The 25,988-nt window shown below is 42.6% G+C and overlaps 1 protein-coding gene across 2 annotated transcripts in view; it reads left to right on the top strand.

Annotated features, from left to right (window-relative positions):
• Positions 1–25,988, top strand: part of ANKH (ANKH inorganic pyrophosphate transport regulator) — a 116,529-nt gene that overhangs the window by 27,138 nt on the left and 63,403 nt on the right. The window contains exon 1 of one of the 2 annotated variants that reach the window (XM_036310223.1): positions 7,161–7,181. The exons of the other annotated variant lie outside the window; for it this stretch is intronic. Coding sequence (XP_036166116.1) covers positions 7,176–7,181 — 6 coding nt within the window. The 5' untranslated portion in view covers positions 7,161–7,175. Of the gene's footprint in view, positions 1–7,160; positions 7,182–25,988 lie in introns of those variants that run through there. 2 annotated transcript variants of the gene reach the window in all.

The raw sequence follows: 25,988 nt of genomic DNA, 5'->3' as shown, positions 1-25,988 counted from the left end.
AAGGATGAATGGTGTGGTTGTAAAATTGGTTTTCAGGGTCAGTAGTGCTGGACTTGATAAGCATTTCAACATGTACTGCGCTGGGCACGGGCTGTTAGGTGTTTCTAAGGTTTCCTTTTACAACGAGACAGACTCTCCCAAAGACAAATTATTCTAATGATTAACCAGAGACACACATTCATCTCTTTAGCAACATCAGTCTCTCGTAGTCTCAGAATAAACAATAAGCATGAAAGCACTCAAATATTTTATAAGCTCTGTCCAAATCCAAATTATTCATATATATATATAGATAGCACCATAGAAATTAATTGTATTAGTATCAGGAGTTTGATTCATTAATATAATTGATATAAATAAGCTTTCTTTCCGACATTGGCTGAGTATCTGAGTTGAGAACAGTGCTTTTCTTTGTCCTTACAATGGTACTAACAGTCATGTAGCCTGGATTGCTCTAAGTGCTTTATGTATATTAACTCATTAACCTCCTAAATAACCCTACTGTTATGATCATCTTTCTCCAAGTGAGGAAACAAAGGTACAGAGACATTAAGCGGCCTGCCCATGACCACGCAATTGTCTTTACACTTTTTTAAGAATCTCAACAAATGCCCTAGTAAATCAGCAGTATATATGGGCTTCCCCCCTAATGGTGTCCATTTCTCCCTGTGCTCTTTGAGCCTGATTGCCTGTACTGAAATTAGTAATAATAATCCTATGTAATAAAAGACTAATATGCTAAGTGTCCAGTTAACTAGTCAGTCATTCCACTGATCAAAGTGTAATATGCTAATGATATGCTAAGGCCACTCAACTGCTTGCTATGACATGAACTGACCACCAGGGGGCAGATGCTCCAACTGGTAGGTTAGCTTGCTGCTGGGGTCCGGCCAATCAGGATGGAGATGAGCGAGATGGGCTGGACATGCCCTGGAGCCTTCCCACGGTCCCTCCCCTGCTAACCAACCTCCCACGTCTCTCCCCAGCCCCTGATTGTGCACTGGTGGAGTCCCTAGGCCTGGCCTGTACCCTCTCTCAATCTGAGACCCCTCAGGGGATATCGGAGAGCCAGTTTCAGCCCGATCCCGCAGGCCAGGCCAAGGGACCCCACTGGTGCATGAATTCATGCACCGGGCCTCTAATAATTAATACTAGTAATAATAAGCCAACACGATTTATGGAGGGCTTATCACTCTAGACCAGCCATGGGCAAACTACGGCCCGTGGGCCGGATCCGGCCCATTTGAAATGAATAAAACTAAAAAAAAAAAAAAGACCGTACCCTTTTTATGTAATGATGTTTACTTTGAATTTATATTAGTTCACACAAACACTCCATCCATGCTTTTGTTCCGGCCCTCCGGTCCAGTTTAAGAACCCATTGTGGCCCTCGAGTCAAAAAGTTTGCCCACCCGTGCTCTAGACCTTATAAAGACTAAGCATTTTTTTATATATCTTTATTAATGTCAGAGAGGAAGGGAAAGAGAGATAGAAACATCAATGCTGAGAGAGAATCATTGATTAGCTGCCTCCTGCACGCCCCACACTGGGGATCAAGCCCGAAACCCAAGCATGTGCCCCAACCAGGAATCAAACCATGACCTCCTGGTTCATAAATAGATGCTCAACCACTGAGCCATGCCTACTGGGCGAGCATTTTAAATGAATGCTTACCCTATAATGCACTGCTGTTATCCCCATTATACAGATGGGAAACGAAAGCTAAAGACGGCAGATAACCTGTCCAGGGTCAGATAGCAGAGCTCTCCTGTGTGCCAACAGGCCAGCGGTAGCGCTCATGTTCTTTGCCATGTCCTCGGTCCTTCTTTCCTTGCACTTCTAGATTTTACATAGAGTCACTATAGTCTGTCTTGGTACCTTAAAGATGCTTATGAACCCCGTGGAAGGGAGCCACATTCTGCATTTAGGCCAGGTTGGTGCCTGAGCAACCAGGAATCGTGTTTTGACCTCTCTTGCCCCCGTTACTATTAAAATGGGTATTTCCCACTGCTAAACTGTTTAGTTAAAAAATGTTTTTAAATTTTTAAAGCTTTTCTAATCTGTTACTCATTATCCCAGATCACTAACACCCTTGTTTGTGAATGAACAACCACCACCACCACCCATGCCCCCACCAAAGACCTGAGCTGTAGACAGCAGGGGGTGTTAGACTGTCAAGATATATCTCATTTTTAATAGTGTGTCAAGTCAGTCTTTATTTTCAGTGTTAATTCTCTGATAGAACTTACAAGATAGATGGCTAAGCTATGATCTGAGAGTGGAATGGGTGTTCATCTGCCCCTGGGACATCTGAAGATACCATGTTAAGAAACGAGCCTTCACAAGGCGCTTCTGTTTGCTGCCCATCTGCTCTGAGACAGGAATAAGAATGCGAGCTGACGGAGCCTCCCCACCAAGCTGGCCCAGCTCGGGGTCCACCAAAGCAGCAATACGACTTCATCAGGAGATTGAAAACATCATAGGCACCAGAAATTGCCTCTGGCCACTCACTCATTGGGTTGTAGCTAGCTATGTTTTCATTGTCCATTGGAAGGCAGGCTGGAAATAATTTTTGTGAACTAGTTCAACTTCTCCTCTTCAGAAAGGTTAGGCGTTGGTTTATTTTCCAGTATCTCAATGGTCATATGTCTTCCAAATTTTTCATTGCTTTCATGGGGGAACAGAGACCCTTATCCCCATTTCAGAGTTAGGAAACTAAAATACAAATAGTAATTAAAGCTTATTTTAACCTTTTTTAGAAACTTACCTCCTCCAACTCTTCTTGCAAAATTTTTAAAACTTTTTTATTGAATTTATTGGGGTGAATTGGTTAATAAAATTATATAGGTTTCAGGTGTACAATTCTATAATACATCATCTGTATATTGTATTGTGTGTTCACCACTCCAAATTAAGTCCTTTTTATTACCATTTAGCCCTTCTAACCTCCTCCACCCCCCTTTCTCTCATAATCATCATACTGCTGTCTGTGTCTATGGGCAACAGTTTCAAATAAATCTGTTAGAATTTGTTTTTAATTCTTATACTGTTTTCTAGATGGCTTGATCAGTTCTATAAACCACTTCTTTACTGAATGTACTCTGTTCATTTTCCTCTGTGTGTAATTACCCTTAGAACTATTACTTAGCAATTTGGTCATTGAATTTTTTAGAAAAGATACTGCTTGCTTATAATCTAGAACTATTTCCCCCTCATTACATCTATTTTGGAACCTTATAACAAAGTACAATAGTGGAGATGATATTTATTTACACATGAAAAGCTGTCAGAATTTCCACTGAGACAATAAACTTTGGGCTGTGGTAGGAGCCTTTAGTAACTTTTAAATACTTTTTATTATGTTTGATTTTGAAAAGGTGACTATTTGAAGACTGATTTCTTAGTATAATTCTTAGGTCAAAAAACCTATATTGGGAGGTTATTGATCTAAGAATTGTTTTTCCTGGAAGGAGGCTGACGGAAAATTTCACTGTGATTTTGAGTAGAGCTGAGCTCTGTTGGTGCTGTGAGCTGTTAAGAAATACCAGTAGAGAATTGAGTATTTCACTTGGCAAACATTTCTCCCCCTCAAAATTTAGGGTAAGTTTTATTTATTTATTTATTTTTAAATATATATTTATTGATTTCAGAGAGGAAGGGAGAGAGAAAGAGATATAGAAACATCAATGATGAGAGAGAATCACTGATCGGCTGCCTCCTGCATGCCCCCACTAGGGATGGAGCCCACAACCCGGGCGGGCATATGCCCCAACCGGGAATCAAACTGTGACCTCCTGGCTCACAGGTCAACATTCAGTCACCAAGCCACACCAGCTGGGCTAGGGTAAGTTTTAAACGCAAAATTTCTTTCATAAGTGATTAAAGCTTTGTTCCTTAAAGGTTATCCCTCTTCCTTATCTTCCTTGGTAATTTAATTTGGCGATAAAAGGATTAATCTATGGGAAATAGTCTATGGTTTGGTAACTGCTTTTCCCTAATTAGCAAGATTAATATGCTAGTTGAGGGAAAGATACTGTTTGTTTTCAATTCTACCCCCATGCTCCCTTAGTTGAGCTAGTTTCCCAAAATATGCTGCAGGATAATAAGAAATCTTGGGTGAAAATTGGGCCGTATGACCAAGTAAGTTTAGGAGGTGAGAATTCTGCTCCTGAACCAGGAGTGCCCAGATTCAAGTAAGGCTGACAATATTGGGTTGACTACAATAAAGTAATTTTCAAAGATTTTTTTTCCTGATCCCTGACCTTTGTAAAGGATTAGTATATATTTAAATAATCATGGGGGAAAAATGGGGTTCTGTGATTTTTTCAAAATCAGCAAATGAGTAATAGTTGTCTCCAGAATCCCAAAGCAGTGACCTGAGTGAAAGGGCACCATTGGCATGCAGCCTGGGGTCATGGAGGAGCCTGAAGGGGCATCCAGTGACGGATGCAGTGCCCCAGCCAATTGGCTGCAACTTGGGCCAAATCGTGGTCCTGCCAGAACGAGGAAACGATGCTCTCCTTCCTTGCGTCCTGGGCACTTTCCTACCTTTGCTTTATCATGGCACATCCTCCTCTCCAGAGAAAGTATGGGTGGTTGGCATTTCATGTCCAAGAATGGAGAAGCAATGGAGTGAAGTATTGGTAAGGGGGGAATAAATAGTAAATCTTAATTATAAAAAAAAAGAAGAAGAAAAAGAAAAAAACTAGAGATTGCCTTATGACTTTAAAAACAGCATTAGATACGTTTGAATTTGTTACTTTATGTGTGGTCCAGCATTGAGAATATTCAAGCTTATAGTTGCCGCCTGGCCAAACTGGCTCAGTGATTGAGCGTTGACCTATGAACCAGGAGGTCAGGGTTCGATTCCTGGTCAGGGCACATGCTGGGTTGTGGGCTCCATCCCCAGTGGGGGGCGTGCAGGAGGCAGCCGATCAGTGACTTTCTCATCATTGATGTTTCTAACTCTCTCTCCCCGCTCCCTTCCTCTCTGAAATCAATAAAAATATATTTTTTAAAATGATAATTTCCATTAAATTATATTCTATGCATCAAAACAGGCAAGTCACTTCATCTAGAAGTGTGTCCTTAAAAAAAAAAAAAAAAAAAAAAAAAAGGACAATGGAACCACCTCTCCATGAAGGCATACTGAGAGAATGAGTTAACAGGAGACAGTGACCAACAGTGACCAACTGGCCCAGTTTGCCCCGACTGCAGGGTTCCCTGGATCCTGGACTTTCAGTGATAAACCAGGCAAAGCCCCAGGAAAGCCAGGCCGCGTGGTGCCTACTGAATGCCAGGCACCAGGCGCGATGTGGGGTGACAGTGAGTGAACTTCAGTGCTTCGCCAGCGGGTCTGCCCTGGGCTCTTTTCCTGGGCAGTGTGTGTGAAGGTGGCCAGTGGGGAGGCAGCTTAGGGAAACAGACCTGCAACCTTGGACTCTTAACTGCTCTTTGCTGATGTGTTTGCATTTGCTGTTGTAACCTTTTAGTTGTGGCCAAATTTTTCTTCTAAATTAGCAATATTGCTTTTTTTCCACATGCCCCCCCCCCCCTTACACATGCTCATGCACACACAGATAAACTCCCACTCCCACTCCCAGCCCACCACATTTAAATACCCTGGCCCATCAGGGAACATCTCGGCCACTGCCTTTTCTCGCAGACCCCAGTGTGTTTGATTTGGCCTTTTCACTTAGCATAGGACCACGGGGGCCTTTCTTTCCTCGATTTCTTATTCATATGGTCCCCACCTTCATTTACCACAGCCTGTGTAAGTGTGTAAGGGGAACGAGGCATCCCAGTGTTAGGGGCCAGCCACAAGGAATATGTCACTATGTTAGGAAAGCATGTTTGCCCAATGAGCCCAGACACAAGGATTCTAAGGTTTTGAAGGGCAGCCTCAGAACACACAAGAAGAATTTTTTCTAACAATTTTGCTGGCCAGAGCCTCTATTTTTTTAATCCTCATACGAGGATATTTTTCCATTGATTTTTAGAGAGAGTGGAAGGGAGGGAGGAGGGAGAGAGAGTTAGAGAGAGAGAGACGCCAATGTGAGAGAGACACATCGATTGGTTACCTCCCACACGTGCCCTGATGGGGCCAGGATTAAGCCTGAAAGCGAGGTATGTGCCCTTGACCAGGAATCAAAACCGAGACCCTTCGGTCCGAAGACCAGCACTCTAACCACTGAGCAAAACTGGCCAGGGCTGGCCAGACCCATTTTAAAGAGCATGCCGAGTGGGTATCCTTAAGTCTACGTTCGATCTGCCATAGTGGTTTTAGTGTATTATTTAACGAGGTGCTTTTCAACTTGAAACCCTGTACTTTCCTGACATTAATTCTTCCCTCCAGCCATCTTCCAGATAAGGAACAGGAGGGTGACTACCCCGTGCTCCAAAAATGGCAAAAGCAGAGTCAGAGATTGAGCATTAATAATCCCCTGACTTACACAACATGATACAAATATTGGGAGGGGTTATTTTAAAGGGTAGGTTGATGTTTTCCAGGCTGAATCTACTCAGTTGAGAGAGAATTGATGAACTTTGATGAAGACACAAAACTTATTCATGTATTTCTAGATCCCTAGGATGCTTATATTTGTTGCAGGTCCCTTTCTAAAACACAGGAAATATGCAATAAGACTTTTTATTTGGTTTGACTTTTGTGGGACGATTTCCTCAAAGACTGATTCTCCAGACACATGATGTGTAATGGTTGGGCCGCGCAAGCCTGGCAGTGAATTCTACATCATGTCAGGCATTCCTGTTGGATTCGCTGCATGAGAACAAGCAACTTGCCCAAATACGTTCTTCCTAAGCATTTGGTAGTTTATTTATAAAGTAGGGATTTGACACTTCTCAGAGAGAAGCCTGTATTATTTGTAGAACTTGACATTTTCCGGAAGAAGCAGAATTCAAACTTTATAGTACGTTTGGCTTTTGATTATGTGATCCGGTTATTTCTAGAAGTCTCGCCATCCAGATTGAAGAAGGAGAACAGAGGGAACTCAGCATCTGCATATCAAAATAAGCGTTTCTGGTTATACCCAGTATGGTATACTGACGAATTTACCTGATCGCAAGTACTGGTTTTGCCACTTACTAATGGTGTGACCTCCGTTACATCAGCTTCTCCCAGCCTGCTTCCTCCTCTGTAAAAGGCTGGTAAACAAATGACGGTAAAACATATTTCATAGGGTAGTAGTGAATGTTAGACTAGAGAAAACATGTGGGGTGCTTAGCACAGAGCCTGATATTGAAGTTCTTCTGGATTCTATTCTTTCTCTTCATTATAATGGGCAACAAGAGTCATCAGTTAACTAAAACGGTAGCAAAAGGTCCATGTTTTGAAAGTGCTTCTTCTGAATGACTGTCCCATAAGGAATTCCCTTGAGCAATTCAGACCTTAAAGATAGGTGCACTGGACTTGGGCTGGTTCTTTTACCTCTGATTTGGATATAGTGAAAGGAGATGTGTCTTATTTTGATAAACTGATAATATTCCAATAGCATGGGTATAGTTGACTCTAGGCCATGAAATATTTTCAAAAGTAAATTTTTTATATAATGAGATCCTTACTAAGGGGCATATATTATTACCAATGTGTTTTTTTTCCATGGTGGGGGTCCAGAGAACTGCATTAAACACAAGCTTGTGTAGATAGATAGATGATAGATAGATAAGATAGATAGATAGATAGATGATAGATAGATTGATTGATTTCAGAGAGGAAGGGAGAGGGAGATAGAAACATCAAATATGAGAGAGAATCATTGATTGGCTGCCTCCTGTACACCCCCCACTGGGGATTGAGCCCGCAACCCAGGTATGTGCCTTGACCGGGAATTGAACTTTTGACCTTCTGGTTCATAGATCAACGCTCAACCTCTGAGCCATGCCAGCCAGGCACAAGCTTGTTTTTAATGATAGAAGATATCCTTGGATGGAATCCAAGTTGAGCTGTCATGGACAGCTTAATGGCTAATTGTGTGGTGAGATTACCATGGTCCCTTTTTCTAAACAGCATAAAATAGATGGTAGTACTGAAAGTAGGGTGTTGCAACAATAGCTTAGAAACAAGGGGATGTGTTTCACAATTTGTCTGTAGTTAATATGTTTTCATCCTATGATACAGCAGTGCCACATGGAATGATCAGCCGTGTGCCAAATATTCCTTCTTATTCAAACAAATATAACACCTACACCTACTTGGAGATGTTGGAAACTATCAGATTAACCATTTCAGATGATGGCATTGTCTCTTGAAGGCTCCTCCTAAATCTCTGTTGAAATAAAAAGATAATCTGAGAGGAGAACCTTGACATAACCATCTAATTGCTGAGTTATAAGCTCTCTGCGAGTAGAATCACAAGAAAAATAGGTCATAGGTCACAGGCGAGAGCAGTTTTGATATAAGGAGAGATGAAACAAAGGTCAGAGAATTTATGGAATGTGCCCAGATTGGATCCTTAGTTAAAGACCAGGGAAGCCAAAGGAATGACGAGATACCTGCCTAACAGAGAAAGTGAGAGGTGATATGAAAGGGAGCTTTGAGGGCCTTTTTATTGACAATGTTCTCAGCCCTTGCTGGACTAACCCTAAGTAATTGTGTGGGTAGTATGTGTACCTTTATATTTAAAAGGCAGTATAGATGAGTGATTGAGAACACCAACTCTAGGGCTAGACTGTTTGCACCCCAGTGCATCAACTTGCCTAGGCTAAGTTGTACCTTGGTGTACCTTAGATAAATGATTAAACTCTTTGTATTTCACTTTCCTTATCTGAAAAATAAAAAATAAAACGCCTGGCTCATAGGATTGTTGAGAGAATTAAAAGAGCTAATATATGCCAAACACTTAGAACTGTGTTTGGCTCAAGGTGAAAAGATTAGCTGTTATTGTTACTACAATAGGTGAGAGTCATGCCTGAGGGAAGGAGAAAGCATGGATTAGGGTCTGTGAACTGCCTGAGCAAACAGTGCTGACAGCTCAGTTACTTAGCATAATAAAAGTTTCTTGTTTGTGCCACAGCCTGTGACAGTGAGATGGCTCTGTTCCATGCGGACATCTAGGAATCCCAGTGCCTTGCATGTAATAGTTCTGCCTCTTGAGTTTCTTCACTGATTTTCAGTATCCAACTGGCAAGTGAGGGAAGATAAGGTTTGTTTGCTGAGTGAGGATTTCTTAGGGGCCAGACCTCCCACATTCCCACATCTTCCACATTCCATTGACTTTATTACAGTTCATTACTTCTCTCACATTCCATTGGCCAGGACTGGTCACATGGCCCCACCTGACTGCAAAGGAAAGTGGGAAATGTAGTTTAGCTACATGCCCAGGAAGCAGAGAAGAACATGGAAATTGGTCAGACCATGAGTAAACCAGTAGCAAAATGAGGACTTTGACTGGTTTATGGTTTCACTATGAAGCATAAGCATTTTTCAGTTTCATTTTAAGAATGAATGGGAAAATCTGCTCCCTTTATCTGGCACACAACACCCTACTTCTAATGTTCATGCAAAAGAAATTCAGTGACATTATCATTTCTGAATAAAATAAAAAGCTAACATCAATGGAGCACTTACTATATAACAAAATAGTAAGAACTTTTACATTGCTTATTTCATCTTTTTTTTTTTTTTTTAGAATATTTTCTTTTTTTAAAAAATATATTTTATTGATTTTTTACAGAGAGGAAGGGAGAGAGATAGAGAGTTAGAAACATCGATGAGAGAGAAACATCGATCAGCTGCCTCCTACACATCTCCTACTGGGGATGTGCCCGCAACCCAGGTACATGCCCTTGACTGGAATCGAACCTGGGACCTTTCAGTCCGCAAGCCGACGCTCTATCCACTGAGCCAAACCGGTTTCGGCTTCATCTTAATAAAAATTAATTTATTTACTCCTCACCACATCCCTTATGAGATAGGTACCAGAATAGTGCACATTTGATGGATGAAGAAACTGAATTACAGAGAAGCCATTAATCCAAATGAAAAAAATATATATATATGAATTGTTGAATCACAAACAGGATTGGCCAAGCTGACAATTTGTGTTTTCCTCTATCTCTTTAATCTATAACCTGATAAAACTGGTAGAAAGCAAATTTATTGTCGTCAACTCTGTTTTCTGCTTAGGGAGTCAAATCCAGGTGTACAGCAGAAGAGACTTAATCCAATATGGGGTGTTCACTCTACCTGATACAGCACCCATTAATTTGTTATGAGCTGGGTGGCTTGGCAAGCCAACCTAATACACATGCCATGGAAAAACACACATTGGTGTGTACACTATCCTTTAGTTTACTTTAGTTTATTTGCTTAAACATGCTGTTTATTATCAGGTTAACCATGCATGCATTGTACTAGTCTGAAAAAGGAGCTTTAATGTCTTAACCTCTGATACCTGTTTAGATATTCCTTGAAAAATCAGTTAGGTCCCTTGCATTGGATCTGCAATTAATATTTTAATCACAGGGGTTAAATAACCTGATGACACTGGTATGAGTGCTATCATCTTTTGAACATAGCATCAAAGAGAGAAAAAAATAAGAGTACAATTTAAGACTGATCTTTGAATTAGGCACTTAGTTTCTTAAGGGACTCTGCATCGTCGGTTCATTGCAATCTTGATCAATTCCAGAGATGTCAGATTTCTATATGGAACTAAGATATGTTTGTAACATCTCTGAAAAGTTGAAATTTACACAGATGTCAGAAGGCAGCAGCAGATGTGGAATGGTACAAAGGGTTTTGTTAGGCCGTAGACTAGCTGAGTAATTAGAATTTCTGTGTGCCGGCGTCCCTATTTAAAAACTTCTTTTGGCCAAAACACAGGACATTTGGGTATTTGCCCAGTTGTTTGTGGCCTCCTCTGCCTCTTGAAAAGTCTCAGTATGGCAACCAAGTGAGGATGGCACCTACTTTTGAATATTTGGCTCATATGCTTGATTTCGTTTCTATGCTGCCATGTTTTGGTTTTATAAAAACATGAGAAAATTAGGCTGCCTGTTTGATCTGTCCATTCCTAACACGTATTAGTCCTATGCTTTCACCTCTAGGTCTCTAGGTATTTTCCACTGTGCAGAGTTTAGATATTCCTTGAAAAATCAGGTCCCTTACATTGGATCTGCAATTAATATTTTAATCATAGCGGTTAAATAACCTGATGTCACTGGTATGCGTGCTATAATCTTGTGAGTATAGATAGCATCAAAGAAAGAAAAGATAAAAGCACAGTTCTGTGAGCCCTTGTAGGTGAACAGTGTGATCATTGTCCTTATCACATTTGTTCTTCAAAGTACCCTTCCCTGAGTTGATGAAGTGACATGGCTCATCTTCCAGGGTGTGTGACCAGGGCCCTGGGGCCCAGAGGTGAGCTCTGGCAGGCCACGCTCAGGTCCGGGCAGAAAGGGGAAATATCCAGGGCCAGCTTCGTGGGCTGTAAGTCTGGTAATTTAGTAGGGACTTTGGACTTGGGACCTCATCCTTGAGAGCCAGGGACCCTTTTATAACACAGTAGGAACCAGGAGTGTTGGCAGTCACTCACATGAGCCCACTAAATGCCCTCACACCTGCAGAATGTGTCACTGAGTTTATTAGCTGGCATTGTTTGCAAATGACTGTTCATTTTGTTTTTTAATTCTCACCTGAGGATATTTTCCCATTGATTTTTAGAGAGAGTGGAAGGGGGGAGGAGAGAGAGAGAGAGATTTGTTGCCTCCCACACTCACACCAGGGCCAGGGATCAAGCCTGCAACGGATGTACGTGCCCTTAACTGGAATCGAAGCTGGGACCCTTCAGTCTACAGGCCGATGCTTTATCCACTGAGCCAAACCGGCTAGGGCTGACTGCTCATTTTTATTATGTGTAGCATAGCATGGTGATTCTCATTCCATGGGCTGCCCTTGAGGGTATCTTTGGTGCTGTGGCACATAGGGCTGCTGTGTTAGATTTCATCACCATGGACGTGCATGATCATGCCTTCCCTGAATCAAAGCAGTTCACTTAGAACATTCAAAAAGAAGCCACTTTTGCTATCTGTACTCACGCAGTCATTATTGCCCTTTAGGCTCCTAGTCCAGTATGTATCAGACGAACTATTTCTAGACTAAGGCTACTCGACTTTCATTCTCCACACCCCCCACCCACACCCCAACCATTAAAAAGATGGGGGGAAATTAGTTTTCCATCAATTTTTAACTTTTCCCTATTCATATTTCATCAGAGCCTGTGTTTTTCCTCTTTTAAGGAAGATTATCTGGCTGGGAATATGTCGTTTCAGCCTTGATATTTGTGGAGACAAAATGTCATGGGGATGGTGTTTTTTTCTTCAGGCAAGGCTGTCTGAAGCTTCGGCAGACTCTTCGTCAGTATGATATTCTTGCTACCACCTACTCGTTCAGTGGGTTTCTGTCTGCTGCCTGTTTATCTGGGCAAAGGCGCAGCAGGAAAAAAGGAAAGTTTAAATGTGGAAATGACTTCTTATGCATCAGAGGCTGTGAACTTGAAAGGCATTGGCTAGTTTTGATCTCCAGTTGGCTTGAAAATAACCCACATTTTCTCTCTCCATTTCCCAATTGTTGAGTTGTTTGTAGGAGGATTGCCCACTCAGACTCTGTGCTCTGATTGCTGTCTTGCCACATATCATTGTAAATTGCTCATTTCCACCGCAAATTTGTTATTTTGTAAATAGGATCTCTCTTCTTTTTAAAAAATCATTATTTTTTAGTTATTGCTGTTGTTATTCCTAGATATAACTAGAGATAGACACACTGACGTCTAAATGAATCACAGAGTCCATGCACTTAGAACCAATAAAATAAACTGAAGTGATTTCCTTATACTGTAAGTCAGCATTTTGACTGCCCAACCAACCATCAGCAGTAATCTCTGAAGTTCATACTTTGCCCTTTGCAACAACTATAGTCAATGTCAGATGTGTAGTTGAGAGTTTGGTGTCGTTTAGTGTTGTAAAATTTCATAATGGTGTACTTAATGTCACCAGGCCCTGATAACCTCAAATTAATACTGTTTTAGTGGTTTTAAATGGCAGGTACGTAGGGCACAAGAAAAGGCAAAAGTGGTTTTCCTGTATTTCTTGGATTTGAACATTTGTGGTCATGAAATTTCTGTTGTTTATTGGCAGAGTTTTTACTATTGCGGTTGGTATTGCTTCTGAATGCATGCTGTATATCGTTGAAAATGAAGGCCATTCTCTTTTTATGTACAGTCAAAGCATTATATAACAGAGTTATATCAGTCTCTGAGCAGATGGGCCCTGGTGGGGTCATTCTGTGATTCTGCTGGTGTGCTGTTTCTGAAATGTGAAGTACTCATTCTGCTCAGCTGGCTAGGAAAAACAGCCTTCCCCAAAGAACTGGCTAATGCAGCCCTGTCCTCCACAAAAGCCACAGGAGCCACGTATGTGATTCAAAATTTTCTAGTAGCCCCATGTAACAGGTAAAAATAAACATGAAAAGAATTTGTGTAATATATTTTTTTAATTCAGTATATCCAAAATACTATTATTTCAATGTGTAATCAAAATAAAATTACTAATGAGATTTTTGTGTGCTAAGTCTTTGAAGTTCAGTGTGAGTTTTGCACTTACAGCACATCTCCGCTCAGACTGGCCACGGTTCAGGTGCTCAGTAGCCACATGTGGTTAGTGGTTGCTGCATTGGACAACCCAGGGCGAACCTTTTCAGCAAGTGAATTCATTGATGGTCTGACTGTATTCAGATAGGAGGAAGGAAGAATTATGTGAAAGGTCTGCTCATGTGCAGAAAACTGAACGTTAGTTCTTGAAAAGGAAAACGTTGACAGGACTTTCTGGGAAATATAACTTAAAATTTGAATTCTTTATTTGTACAGGTCAAATGCTGCTCTACAACAGTGTTGACTTTGTCCTTATGGGGGAAAAACCCCACTAATCTAATGTTAGTCATTTCCTAAAGGAAACTAAAATTCAACATCATAGAGTCTTAATGTAAAGGAATCCTTTCTCTCACTCATTTATCTGGGCCCACTGTTGCCATAGCTGCATGGATGCAATACAGTCAAAAATAAAGACTCAATTATAGTCACAACGCTTTCCTTGGTTATCATATTACTTTCCAAGTAATGATTGCTTGTATTATAATAGGCTTATGCCCCTGAAAATGTGGAAGTTTTGCTTAATGAATGCTCGCATCTTTATTTGGTCAGGTCAGTGGGAAAATGGCACAATGCTATTCCAAATGCCTCGAAGCCCTCACTTACAGCAGCTATAAGCTGTAATTACCAAAACAATTAGTGTTAACTTATTACCAGAACCACTCACAGAGTCTTTATTTGTGGTGAATTTCCTCCTTGTTGCTTCCTCTGGAAGTTGGGGCTATTTTATGCCATTCCATTTTGAGAGTAAAAGAGCTGTGACTGTAATTCTAAGTAAGGTGATAACATGCTGTGTCTCTGTGGTCAACCAGATGGCCCTCATTCTGAAGAAGCTGTGGCCTTTGAGTTTTCTACTGTTGACTGGAGAAGGAGGTTTTGCTGGGTGATGCCCTCAAAGGATTAGTAATAGAGGCACGTGCTTAGAATTAACATGGGCCATCTGTACAAACCCACAAATCCGTCATCCTCTTGATGTCAGGCTTTCATAAAGTCTTTGCTTGTTTTTGAAGTTCGATAACTAAAATTTTTGGTGTGGTAGAAATTGACAAAGATTTTATCCATAGCCAATTTTTAGTTAGCCCTTTTCTTTACTCGGCCTTGACGTTGGCCTTCTGTGTCTGCCCTTGCCTGGCCAGCCTTTAGCAAGCATCCTGCTGTCAGTTTAGAGGGAATCCCCCACCCTGAACATCTGATCACCCTTGATATCTGATCAAGTTCCTCATTCCCCACCCTCCATGTCTAAGTCCTTGGCCAGCCTTAAGTAAGAACCCTATTAGGCTAGTTTGGCAAGAATCCTCCTACCCTTGATGTCTCCTTTTAGTAATTTTTTTATCCCTAACTCCCTCACTCTGCTCATTGGCTGGCTATAAAACCTAACCTGTCCTTGCTGTATTTGGAGTTGACCTTGATCTCTTGTATTGCAGTAGTATTGATCCCTTATGGCAATAGTCCTGTATAAAGTCTTCCCTGCTATTGAAAACAATAAGTTGCATTGAAAACCATTCATTAAAACTTTAGGACAATTTTATTTTATAATGATACATAAGTTCTTATTTATTCCAACTTTAAAAAATACTACTTTAAGCAGGCTAAAATAAAGTCAATGATTAGAAGCAAAGTTCTTATTTAGAAAGTTCACTGTTTATTACTCTTATATTACATAGAGATTTTATTATACTTGCAACCAAAGTGTAGACACTGGCCTAAAACTTAAATAAAGCTTATTTATAAAATACTGGATTTTCCTGGTCTTAACAGTTTCTGTAGGAATAATGTATTTTTTATAGAAAAAATAATTTCTCGCTATAATTTTTTATTAAATTTATTGGGGTGACATGGTTAATAAGAGGTTAATAAGATAATATAGTTTCAAGTGTACATGTCTCTGATACATGATCCGTATATTGTATTGTGTGCCCACCACCCAAAGTTAAATCATCTTCCGTCACCATATATTTAGCCCCCTTTACCATTTAGCCGGTAAAGGGGGCTAAGTATATGGGCATGTATTTCCCAGTGATGCTCTCTACTGAGTTGCAAAGGTTTTCAGAGATTAGGTTTAATTTGTTTTAACCCACTTGCTGGAGGTCAATGAGAGTTCACATGGAAAGTGGCTCTCTCTAAGGCAAAAGTAAGCATACTAAAAAGATGATAAAGAACTACATTGTAACCTTAGAACAGCTTTCACTGCAGAGAGGACCTCCGGGTATAAATGCTGGGCCCCTGGGGGAAGACTGATGTCATTGGAGAGTCCAGGACCCGGTGCAAGCCTTCATGTCCCATGGAGCAGGGGGATGCATAGACCTGTGCACCGGTCTGTTTCCCGCCAGAATGGGTTTCCTCAGTGTTTGGCGATGAGTTATGCCACAGAAAGAAAGACAGCACAATAGCATGGACTGTCAGCATTTCCTTTTTCTGAAGATGACTATGGGAAGTCCCCAGAGAGTCACTGTCCAGGCCTGCGATGAGCTGCTTCAGGACACTGGCCCACTGGGACAGTGAAGGGGCAGCTCCTGCCAGCAGCCTGCTCATGAATTCCCTGTTCCGAGTTGAGCTTATAGTGAAACTACTTCTGGTCTCTCTGTTAACACCTCGATAAACTTAGAATAAGGTATTTCATGATTTTCTTTTAATTAGCTCTTTTCGAAAGGAGCGCAGCAGAAGCAATTCAATATGAATTCTTTGTTAAGCCCTTTGCTGAAAGATCCTTTACTTAGTGTCTATTATGTGCATATTTCAAGGGATCAAAAGCCAGAATGACAGTATTTCAGTGAGGTATTGTATGTCTTTGTGAAAGAAACCAGGGCAGAATCGCTACATTCCTGCTAGAAGGGTGGCAACCATGAGACTGGGGGTATGTGAAAGCTGGTTGCATAGAAGCAGCTGCTTTATGGGTATAATCCTTGTTCTGCATCTGCCTCGATAAAAAAATAAAAAATAAAAAGTAAAAAGCTGGGACAGCTCAGGGGGGAGGGGTAGATGCCAGTGAGGGGGCTAATTTCTCCCCCTGCTGGTTCTTCTGGAGAGCAATGAAAACTTGAATGTGGAGTCTGGGCAAAACCCTGGCTTCTATGTGAAATCAAGGAGGTAAGAGAAAAAAGCTAAAGGTTTCACTAGGATGCATAATGGGTCATAGCCATTATGGGCAGACTAATTGGATACGTAACAAAGTGTACCTAGCTATTGGTGTCTTAAATCTTGCTCTTTTTTGCATCCACTATTAGTATTTTTATTTTACTGCTATTATTATAACAGACTCTTTATTTTGCACCATGAATGTGTGGGTGACACTGCTATCCTGGTAACGCTCATCTATGCTGAATGCTGCTCTTAGAGGCTGTGCAGACTTGAGACATGGCTGCCACTTGGGAACGATTCTCTAGGACCCTGAGGAAGTAAGCACTTAGACCTATGAAATGATGGCCGGTGTCACACTCTTGCCTGTTTCTAGCTAGGATAATACAGCGGGGTGTAGAAGAGGTGGTTGGACCGTGAACGCAAGTGTATAATTGGGGGAGGGTTGATACAACACTACATATGTGTCCCATCTCATAATAATCCGGAAATGTCTGTGTTTCTTTCTTACATTCATGTGGGCTCTTCAGGTTTTCTTTTTTTAAAAATATATATCTTTATTGATTTCAGAGAGGAAGGGAGAGGGAAAGAGAGGTAGAAACATCAATGATGAGAGAGAATCAATGATGAGAGAGAATCATTGATCGGCTGCCTCCTGCACACCCCCTACTGGAGATCAAGCCCGAAACCCAGGCATGTGCCCTTGACCGGAATCGAACCTGGGACCCTTCAGTCCGCAGGCCCACGCTCTTCCCACTGAGCTAAACCAGCCAGGGCTCTTCAGGTTTTCTTTTATCCCTTTTTGTTCCTCTTATTTTCATCCTTTCATTTCACTCATTTCCACTCCTGCTTGAGAGTTTCCATAGCGTCACACACAGAATCCTCCCCCCATCAGCCAGCACCACGCAGAGTCAGACAGCCTCTGACACATGTGCCACCGGCTGCCAAGACGCACCATGGAAAGCCAAACAGACTTTGTCAGCCTTGATTCATCATTTCTACCCCACGGCGACCAAGCCTAGACTCTTACACGATACATCCTTTCCATCTGCCTCCTTGGCAAAAACAACAGAAAAATGAGAAACCATGTCTAAAGGAATTTAAGCATTTTATTCAGTGTAATATTTGAATTTAGAAAATAGCATGCTCCACCATCATCAAAGCAGACGTTCTATCATTTTTAAATTTAAGAAATATATCCAGCAGAAACTCATGGCAATACATGTAGCAAAGACAAGATCCGTAGAATTAGATGTAAGTGCGTGTTCCCGGCCTGGGGCTGCTTCTTTCTTCATATCCCACAAGAGTGTTTTTCTTTTCCCTGTGGGAGAGTTTGTTTTGCCATCACGTTGCATTCTGGCCGGAGCTCGCGGCTTGTCGTGTTGACTGCCCTGCCTCTCGGTTGGGTGAATTTTTGAGAAGCTTTTCTTGGTGCCAGACCAGCCTGTTACAGAGGCTCCACTGAGGAACAGTCAGGTGGGCTCGTCATCCTTATTCCAAGAAAGACAGCGGAAAGGCTTGGGTCTCATGAAAATATTGACGCCTGAATAAGAACGTTCTGTGAGAGAGGAGATCCAGAGAAACGAGCCATCAACAAGGCTTCTCCATCCTCTGTCAGAGGTCACGGTCCGTTCTCCTTCTACCTTTGACCATTTCCGATCTGAACCATTCCCTCCCTCTGACGCCTGTTCCTTTCTTGTGCCTTCAGTCACTCTCTGATGGAAATCAGATCGTTGGGAGTGAAAGTGTTATGAGAAAAAAATAATCAGCTGTGCAGCTGTTCGAGGTAGGAAAGAAATTAAACGTAGGCCCATGTGAAGTAGCTCCTCTCTCTTTGCTTGGAGCTTCTAAACCAACCCTCTTTTATTTTGTATGTAAGGAAACCAGGGCCCAAACAGGTGAGCTATTGAAGGTAACACACTCAGATCTGGCAGATCCAAAAGTAGACTGTCTCCTACAACAGCCACCTCCCTCCTTCAACCACTTTACGTCAACAAAGTAAAATATTTTTAGGTTGGGAAAAGAAAAACTTCAGCATAATATGGCTTCTGCATTAGAATAACAACTGGGGACATTTTGTAGGTCAGTAATACTGCTCACCATCTTATCTACAGTGCTTTGTCAACCGATTTGCCAATTTGAAGGTAGTGAAATTTTATTTAGAGAGTTGAGGGAGGGCAAGAAAGAAAGAATTGAATTGGGTGACTATTAGTGAACGTAATGACCCCCAGGAGCGTAGGTTGAGAGTGTGAGCTATTGCAGATGGATAGATCTAAGGTGTATCTTTGAGTCTGAGTCAAGGAATGCCATAAAATGTACCTTGGGTCCTAACCGGTTTGGTTCAGTGGATAGAGCGTCATCCTGGGGACTGAAGGGTCCCAGGTTCAATTCCGGCCAAGGGCATGTACCTTGGTTGTGGGCGCATCCCCAGGAGGGAGTGTGCATGAGGCAGCTGATGGATGTTTCTCTCTCATTGATGTTTCAAACTCTCTATCCCTCTTCCTTCTTCTCTGTAAAAAAATCAATAAAATATATATATTTTTAAAAAATGTACCTTGGTGTTGAAAACAGACTTCTGAGTTGTTAACATAAAAACATTCAACCCTGTAAAGAATTTTTGTGAGTTTATTTGAGCCAGACTGTCGACATTTGTGGGGAAGCAGAACCTTAATGGATTGAGATAATGCTCTGGAGAACGGCAGGTTACATCTATTTACATTTGCAATCAAAGGAAAGGACATAGGTGGGTTCCATGAAATCCATTGGTGATAGACTAGAGAGGCGGGAGAAAGCAAAGGGGCGGGGGGCGGGGTGGAGGGGACCTGGGATTGGATAAGAAGCAAAATGATAGACACATACTTAGGTGGGTGCAGGAACAATTAACATGATAATTTGTGGTATCTGTCCTGGCGCCCAGGCACATTCAGTTGTGCCCCAAGGGGTCCAGAAAAAGGGAAATTACAAGTTACTCAGACATTTCAAGGGTATGTTATTATAGATGCAAAAAGACAGGCTCAGTTAAGGTAAAGGTTGGCCTTGTCAGTGTAGAAACCGGCCTAGGATGTAACTACCCACCATAACTGCTTTTAGTTAAAGTTTAATTTCAGACCATCCTTTGTGGTGACTTTAGGTCTCTGAGTTTGCAAGACCGCCATGCAGGCCTTCTCTGAGCTTGTCAGGTTAGCATGTGACCCCTTTCGTCCACAGAGGTAAGAAAAAAAGGGAACTGGCTTAATCCATCTACTTGGTATTCATTTATTTACATTTTTAGATACCTGATATTTGTCAGAAGCTGGGCTAGTACATCAACTGATCACATGCATTCACACCCATACCACACATGCAGTCTTTTGTCCTCACATCATTTATGGTCTAGTTGAGCAGGAAAACATGAAAATAACTTTATAAAGCTGTATGTGAATAAAGCATATGCCATGCAGGGACCAATAATTGTCTATGGAAACAACATTGGAAAAGGAATAATTGGTTCTAACATGAGAGAAGGGAACATCGTCTCAAGCAAAACGGGATTTTCTGGACTGGAACATGCAGTGTTCCCCTGGGCAGGATGGCTTCCCGGCTCTTGTCCGGTGGAGTCAAAGAATGAAACCACGGATGAAAGGTGGTATAGCAAAGGTGGAAATTTATTGACAAACAAGTACAGACTCCCACGTGGGGAGAGGGAAAGAACCTCACAGCACAGACTCCCACATTGGGAGGGGAAAGAGTCCCACTGAGTCCCTTTTTCCTAAGGTTTATAAAGGCTACAGATCTTTAGGCCTTGATATCCCCTCTGATTGGTCACTATTCCCTTAGATTGGTTACTATAGCAACTCCTGAGCTCAAAGGTCCAACTGTCCTCCCCTCCTTCCTCATTGTTTCCCTATTGCCTCTGGGCTTTCTTTCTCCTTCCCTTTATTCTATAAATGTGTACCTTTTGCTACTCCCAGTTCCCTTGTCTTATGGAAATGTAACTTTTGCTGCTCCCTCCTCCCTTGTCTTATGGAAATGTACCCTTTTGCAACTCTGTAGCCCTATGTTTTTTCCATGGACCCCTTAATTTCTAAAATTTCCTAAACCTGCCTATTTCACCCTAAAAATTCCTTTCACAAGGACCTCAGCACCTGAGCTGCCCCTTGAAGGATAAGTGGACTGGGGTGAGGAGGGAGGCAGGAGGGAGGAAGGCCTGACCTGAGGAATGAGTCCAAGCAAAGCACAGGAGAAGCAATGATGGGTCAAGATTCTACTTTATTCACCTTTTGATTGTCCCCCATATTGAAGAAAAATTGTCTGGTACTTGTTAAAATGGTAGAGAAGACTTTTTTCAGGACTCTTGCAATTGGGGTGAAGATGACCTCAGTCAGAGAGAGGTCAAGGTCAGCTTCAAATACAGCAAGGACTAGTGGGCTTTACAGCCGATGAGCAGTGTGAGTGGATAGGGGTGGAAAATTACTAAGAGGAGACATCAAGGGGTAAGGGGATTCTTGCTAAACTGACCTAACAGGATTCTTCCTAAGGGCAGGTCAAGTGCTTCAAACACCAAGGGTTGGGGTAAGGAATTTGATCAGATATTGAGAGTGATCAGATATCCCTGGTGGGGGATTCTCTCTAAACTGACTTAGCAGGATTCTTGCTACCAATGGACTAGGCAGACCAAAGACAGAGCCCCAGGTCAATGAGGCCTCCTTGAGAAGAGGGCTCAGAGGAGCTGGCTCATGCTGGGTAAAGGAGAGAGTCCTGTTACCTACACACCCAGTAAGTGCTTACTTACCTTTTGGCACAAAACGACTGTTTGATTTTAGTTTTAATTTGAGGAAACATTAACGCTTAAAGATGAATTTGTTTTCCCTTGGTAGTTTTCAAATTTCTTGGGGCTCTTTCGATTTGGTTTCTTTTTAAAAAGCCATATACTCTTAAAACAAAAAGAAGAAAAAACAACTATCTCCAGGATCAAGTGATTAAGAGTACCTAGTCAATAATTGTATGGAAAGAAATGTAAATATAGGGAGACAGGGAGGAAAGGACTATGATGGTGCCATGAACTGAAAGAGGAAAATATATTATTTTCTACATTCAGACTTGGAAAAGGGCTACTACTGAGCCACCGAGGAGTCGTGTGCTTCTCTCTTGGTCGTCAGACCTTGAAGGATTAGAATAGAAGAAGAAATTGAATAGGATAGATAGTGTCAAACATGGACTCTATAAAAAAGTGAGTATGATATTCTAGCCCTTGTTGCCAAGGTGATTTGGTTGTTTAAGTGGGAAAAGCGTTAACAGCAGTCAAGAATTTTCTTTTTAGGCAGAAAACAGGAACTTGAAAGGAAGTGCCAAAGTTCCTCTTTGCGTTGGAACCCAGGACAAGGAAAGGGGGTTCCTCTGAAACCGAAATGTGTTCCAATCTTAGCAACCTAACATTTCAGGGGGTTGGAAAAAACTAAAAGTTTCAATATTCTCTTTATTGTTGTTTTTCACACAAGGTTAATTGTTTGCTTGCACTTGGGGACAATGTGTAACATCTGCAGAATGCTCTTAAACTGGTAGTCCCAACAGTACACACCCACAAGGCAGTTACCAAGGGTCTACAGCAGCCTGGGGGTTTTCTGAGCTGAAACCAGCAATCCTGCCTTCCACTGTCGGCGGGCAGTTGCACATGGAGGCTTCTTCATCTGAAGTGTATGTCTGGTCTGGGCGGCCGGTGGAGCCCTCGGAGAGGAGTCCTGGCTCCTAAGCGTTCAGGTTTCTCCTCTTTCCCCTTCCCTGTCTCTGGGCTGCGGTCATTGGTCAGCCCTGTCTTTTTGTAACGTATGAGTTAAGGCATGAGTGGCTGAGCTTATCTCATAGGCAGAGCTGAGACTTTGGAAAGCCAATGACTGCTCCGTTACCAGCCCAGTCAGAGTTCAGAACGCACTCTGCTGCTCCGGCCGTGGGGTTCCCTTACTTAGGAGGTTGTGTGGCTGGGCTGGACAGATCAGGAGCTGTATTTACAGGAACATGGTTTATCTTTGGCTTTTAATCGTCCATGTGTTTCCCACCTGCCCTCTTCACCCACAGTGTCCTGGTGAAATCATAGTTCTCTGTAACGTGACATTTTCTTGCCGCCGAAACGTTGGATCTGGGATTTTATGAATGTCCTCTGCTACCATCCAGTGTAGAAGAGGCAAAAAAAATGACCTTGATGGTGATTCACGAGGTTCGATCTCCTGCTGAATGTTTTTTCTTTTTGCAGAATTTGCAGTTTAGAAACAGGAAGTTCACTAAGGAATAATAAGGCAGGGAGGCAAGGGCAGGCAAGTATTGGCTTCTGAGGGCACCGAAAGTAGAAGGTAATATGCAATTATCTCTCTAATTTCTTGGTGTTGCAGGAGATTCCTGAAACCTGAAAACACTGGAATAAATGGCCAGGCACTGAATTCATAATTAGTCTTGTTACTTGGGTTCTTTAAACTCAAAATCAGTGATCGTTAATCCTGGCCTGACTTCTCAGTGCCATCAGGAACTGCTCGTCATTTTAAAAGTTAATAATTGACATGCTTTGATAGTGGTTATTCTCCTCTCCCGTGAAATTCAGAATTGCATCTTGCGTCTTCCCTCCCTTGGACAGGGTACAGAAGCTGGTGGTGGTGCACAGCCCCTGACACATCAGAATATGGGGTGGCACTGCCACCAGAGACTGGAAACAGAGTCCATGTCTGTGGCTGCAGTCCACCTGGCATCCAAAAACTAGCTTCCTGTTTAGGCTTCTTTGGGAGCAAAAGCTTGGTTTCAGACCTTAATTCTGTTTTGACTTCGGGAGCCCAGCGCCCACTCTAAGGGGACAGTGAGACCAAACTGACTCAGAGGAAGGAACCTCCTGTTGAGTCAGCCGCCCAGCTCCCCGTGGTCCGAGGTTTTCTTTAGAGGAATCCTGGCCCCAGCCTGAGAGGTCTGGGCTACCAGAGGGATGAGACTTGAACAGTGTAGGTCGTACTTACTTCTGTATTTTCTCTCCCTAGAAAAGCATCATTTCGTCTCATGAATTGTTTATTTCAAGACCTACAAAACTGGAGGGGGGCGGGAGGCAGAACTTTCAAACATTTCCCTTACCTGTGCCACTTACTCTAGGGGGTCACAGTGCCTGCTTTTTAAAGATTTATAATCTAAGCCCAGCCGGTGGCTCAGTGGTTGAGTGTTGACCTATGAACCAGGAGGTCACGATTTGATTCCCAGTCAGGGCACATGCCTGGGTTGCGGGTTTGATCCCCAGTCGGGGGCATGCAGGAGGCAGCCAGTCAATGATTCTCAGTATTGATGTTTCTATCTCTCTCTCCCTCTTCCTTCCTCTCTGAAATGTGTGTGTGTGTGTGTGTGTGTGTGTCTCGCAGATGACTACTACAGGTACATGTAAAGACGTACATGAAAACTGAAAATATTTTAATAGGCTTACCTTTCTCACAACTGGTTAAGAATTGGTACCTAAGGAAACAATGCTCAAGAAATATTAGAACCCTTAATCTCATGAACTCATTGTGTGGACTCGATAACATAGAAGGGATATTATGGCCATCCCTGCAGGAGAACCCCGTAGCTGGGACTTTGGTAGTTGACTTAGTGCCGGGATAGTAAGAACGAGGCATAAGAAACACTTCATCACATGGAGTAAAAAATAAGAAAATATGTTTTTAGGTAGAACTGTATCTTCTGAATTCATGACCACCAATCCTGTTCAGGATTGTATATCTAAAATCCCATAGGCTTCCTCCAGGGAAGAGCTCTGTGGTGCAAAGGTACTTTGTTTTTCTTTCTCCCTTGACAGTGTGTCAGGTGCCGACCAGTTCAAGGGCCCACTGTCTTTTCTGCATTTCCCTTTTATACTTACAAGAGGTTACAAGAGGACAGTTCAAACGGATAATGACCAAAGATAGATCACATTTGATAGAAGAGCCACCACGGCCCATTCCCACTAGAAGGGCCTCCAAGAACAACACACACAGGAACTCGCCCTTTCCGTTCTGAATGGTCTACAAAGTCATCTCTGCCCTCCTAGCAGGAGGATGACCTCCAGCCAAAGCCCCAGCGAGCACCCCTCGGACCTCCTGAGAAAGGGTGGGGTTCATAGTACGAATTATGGTAAAATACAAAACGCTCATCAGGCATTGCCATAGGAAGTGTTCTATTGGACTCCAAGAGAATTATCCAATGGTGACTTAAAAATTTTTCAATTGTGATGAGTATTCCATTTAAAACATTAAGTCCCCTGTTTTGTTATTGTTTATATTTTTATTGATTTCAGAGAGGAAGGGAGACAGAGAGAAACATTGGAGATGAGAGAGAATCATTGATTAGCTGCCTCCTACACACCCCCTACTGAGGATTGAGCCTGCAACCCGGGTATGTGCTTTAGTAATCTGACTTTTTTCAGGTCTCCATTCACTGGGGCTAAAATAAGTGTCCTTCTATAGGCCCTGTGGCCCCAAAACAGGCTGGTTGCCAGCAGGCTTCCCAGGAAGGCTTCCCTGCCTGAAACTGCCAGGACTTCCCAGAGTCCACACCACGTCATCTTTTGCTTGAAAGAATAGAGCTATGCAGTTGCTCTGACTTCTTCGCCATCCCACGGGACCTGGTTCTCAGCAGTGTAAACAGATCCCAGAGATATTTCTGTTTATCCCAACAGAACGTTGCCATCAGATAAGTGTCAGCTTAGCACAGACATTTGCTTTGCAGCCGCAAATGCATCATTGGTTAGCATGACTTCTCGCACTTAGAGAAACACATTTTTCCCCCAGTGGGCGGTCACCCCGTTCATTGTTCAACAGTCAGTAACAAAGAAAGGCAATGATAGCAGATGAAGAGGGAGAGAGCAAATGGGGCAGGGACCCACTCCTGCCAGGGCCCTGCTCGCTGCCTCCCGAGGCCACCAGCACCCTGGGCCACGGGGACATCACCTACAAACTTCCAGGGCAAACTCGCTTGGGATTGGGTGTCTCAAGTGAGGAGCAGGCACAGTGAAGGCAAGAAGAGCAACAGGGCCCCCTCTTGCCATCGCCTGTCGGACCATCTTACTCCCTGTCCCCCAGTGCTGTCATTGTCCTGGTTCTGGCCCCTGGCCCTTTCCTGTTCATTCTGCCTCTTCGTCCCTGTGCGTCTCAGACCACTTAGTCTGCTGTCCCTTTGTGGGAACTGCGCTGCTGGATGTCCAGTGGCCCCCTGGCCCTGATGCCCTGCAGTCCTTACCAGCTGCCAGGTCCACATGGGCACAGCTTCTCAGGGCAA

Source organism: Myotis myotis, unplaced genomic scaffold (assembly GCF_014108235.1).
Source record: "Myotis myotis isolate mMyoMyo1 unplaced genomic scaffold, mMyoMyo1.p scaffold_m19_p_5, whole genome shotgun sequence".
In the NCBI taxonomy this organism is placed as follows: domain Eukaryota; kingdom Metazoa; phylum Chordata; class Mammalia; order Chiroptera; family Vespertilionidae; genus Myotis; species Myotis myotis.
This window is presented reverse-complemented; position numbering and strand designations above follow the sequence as displayed.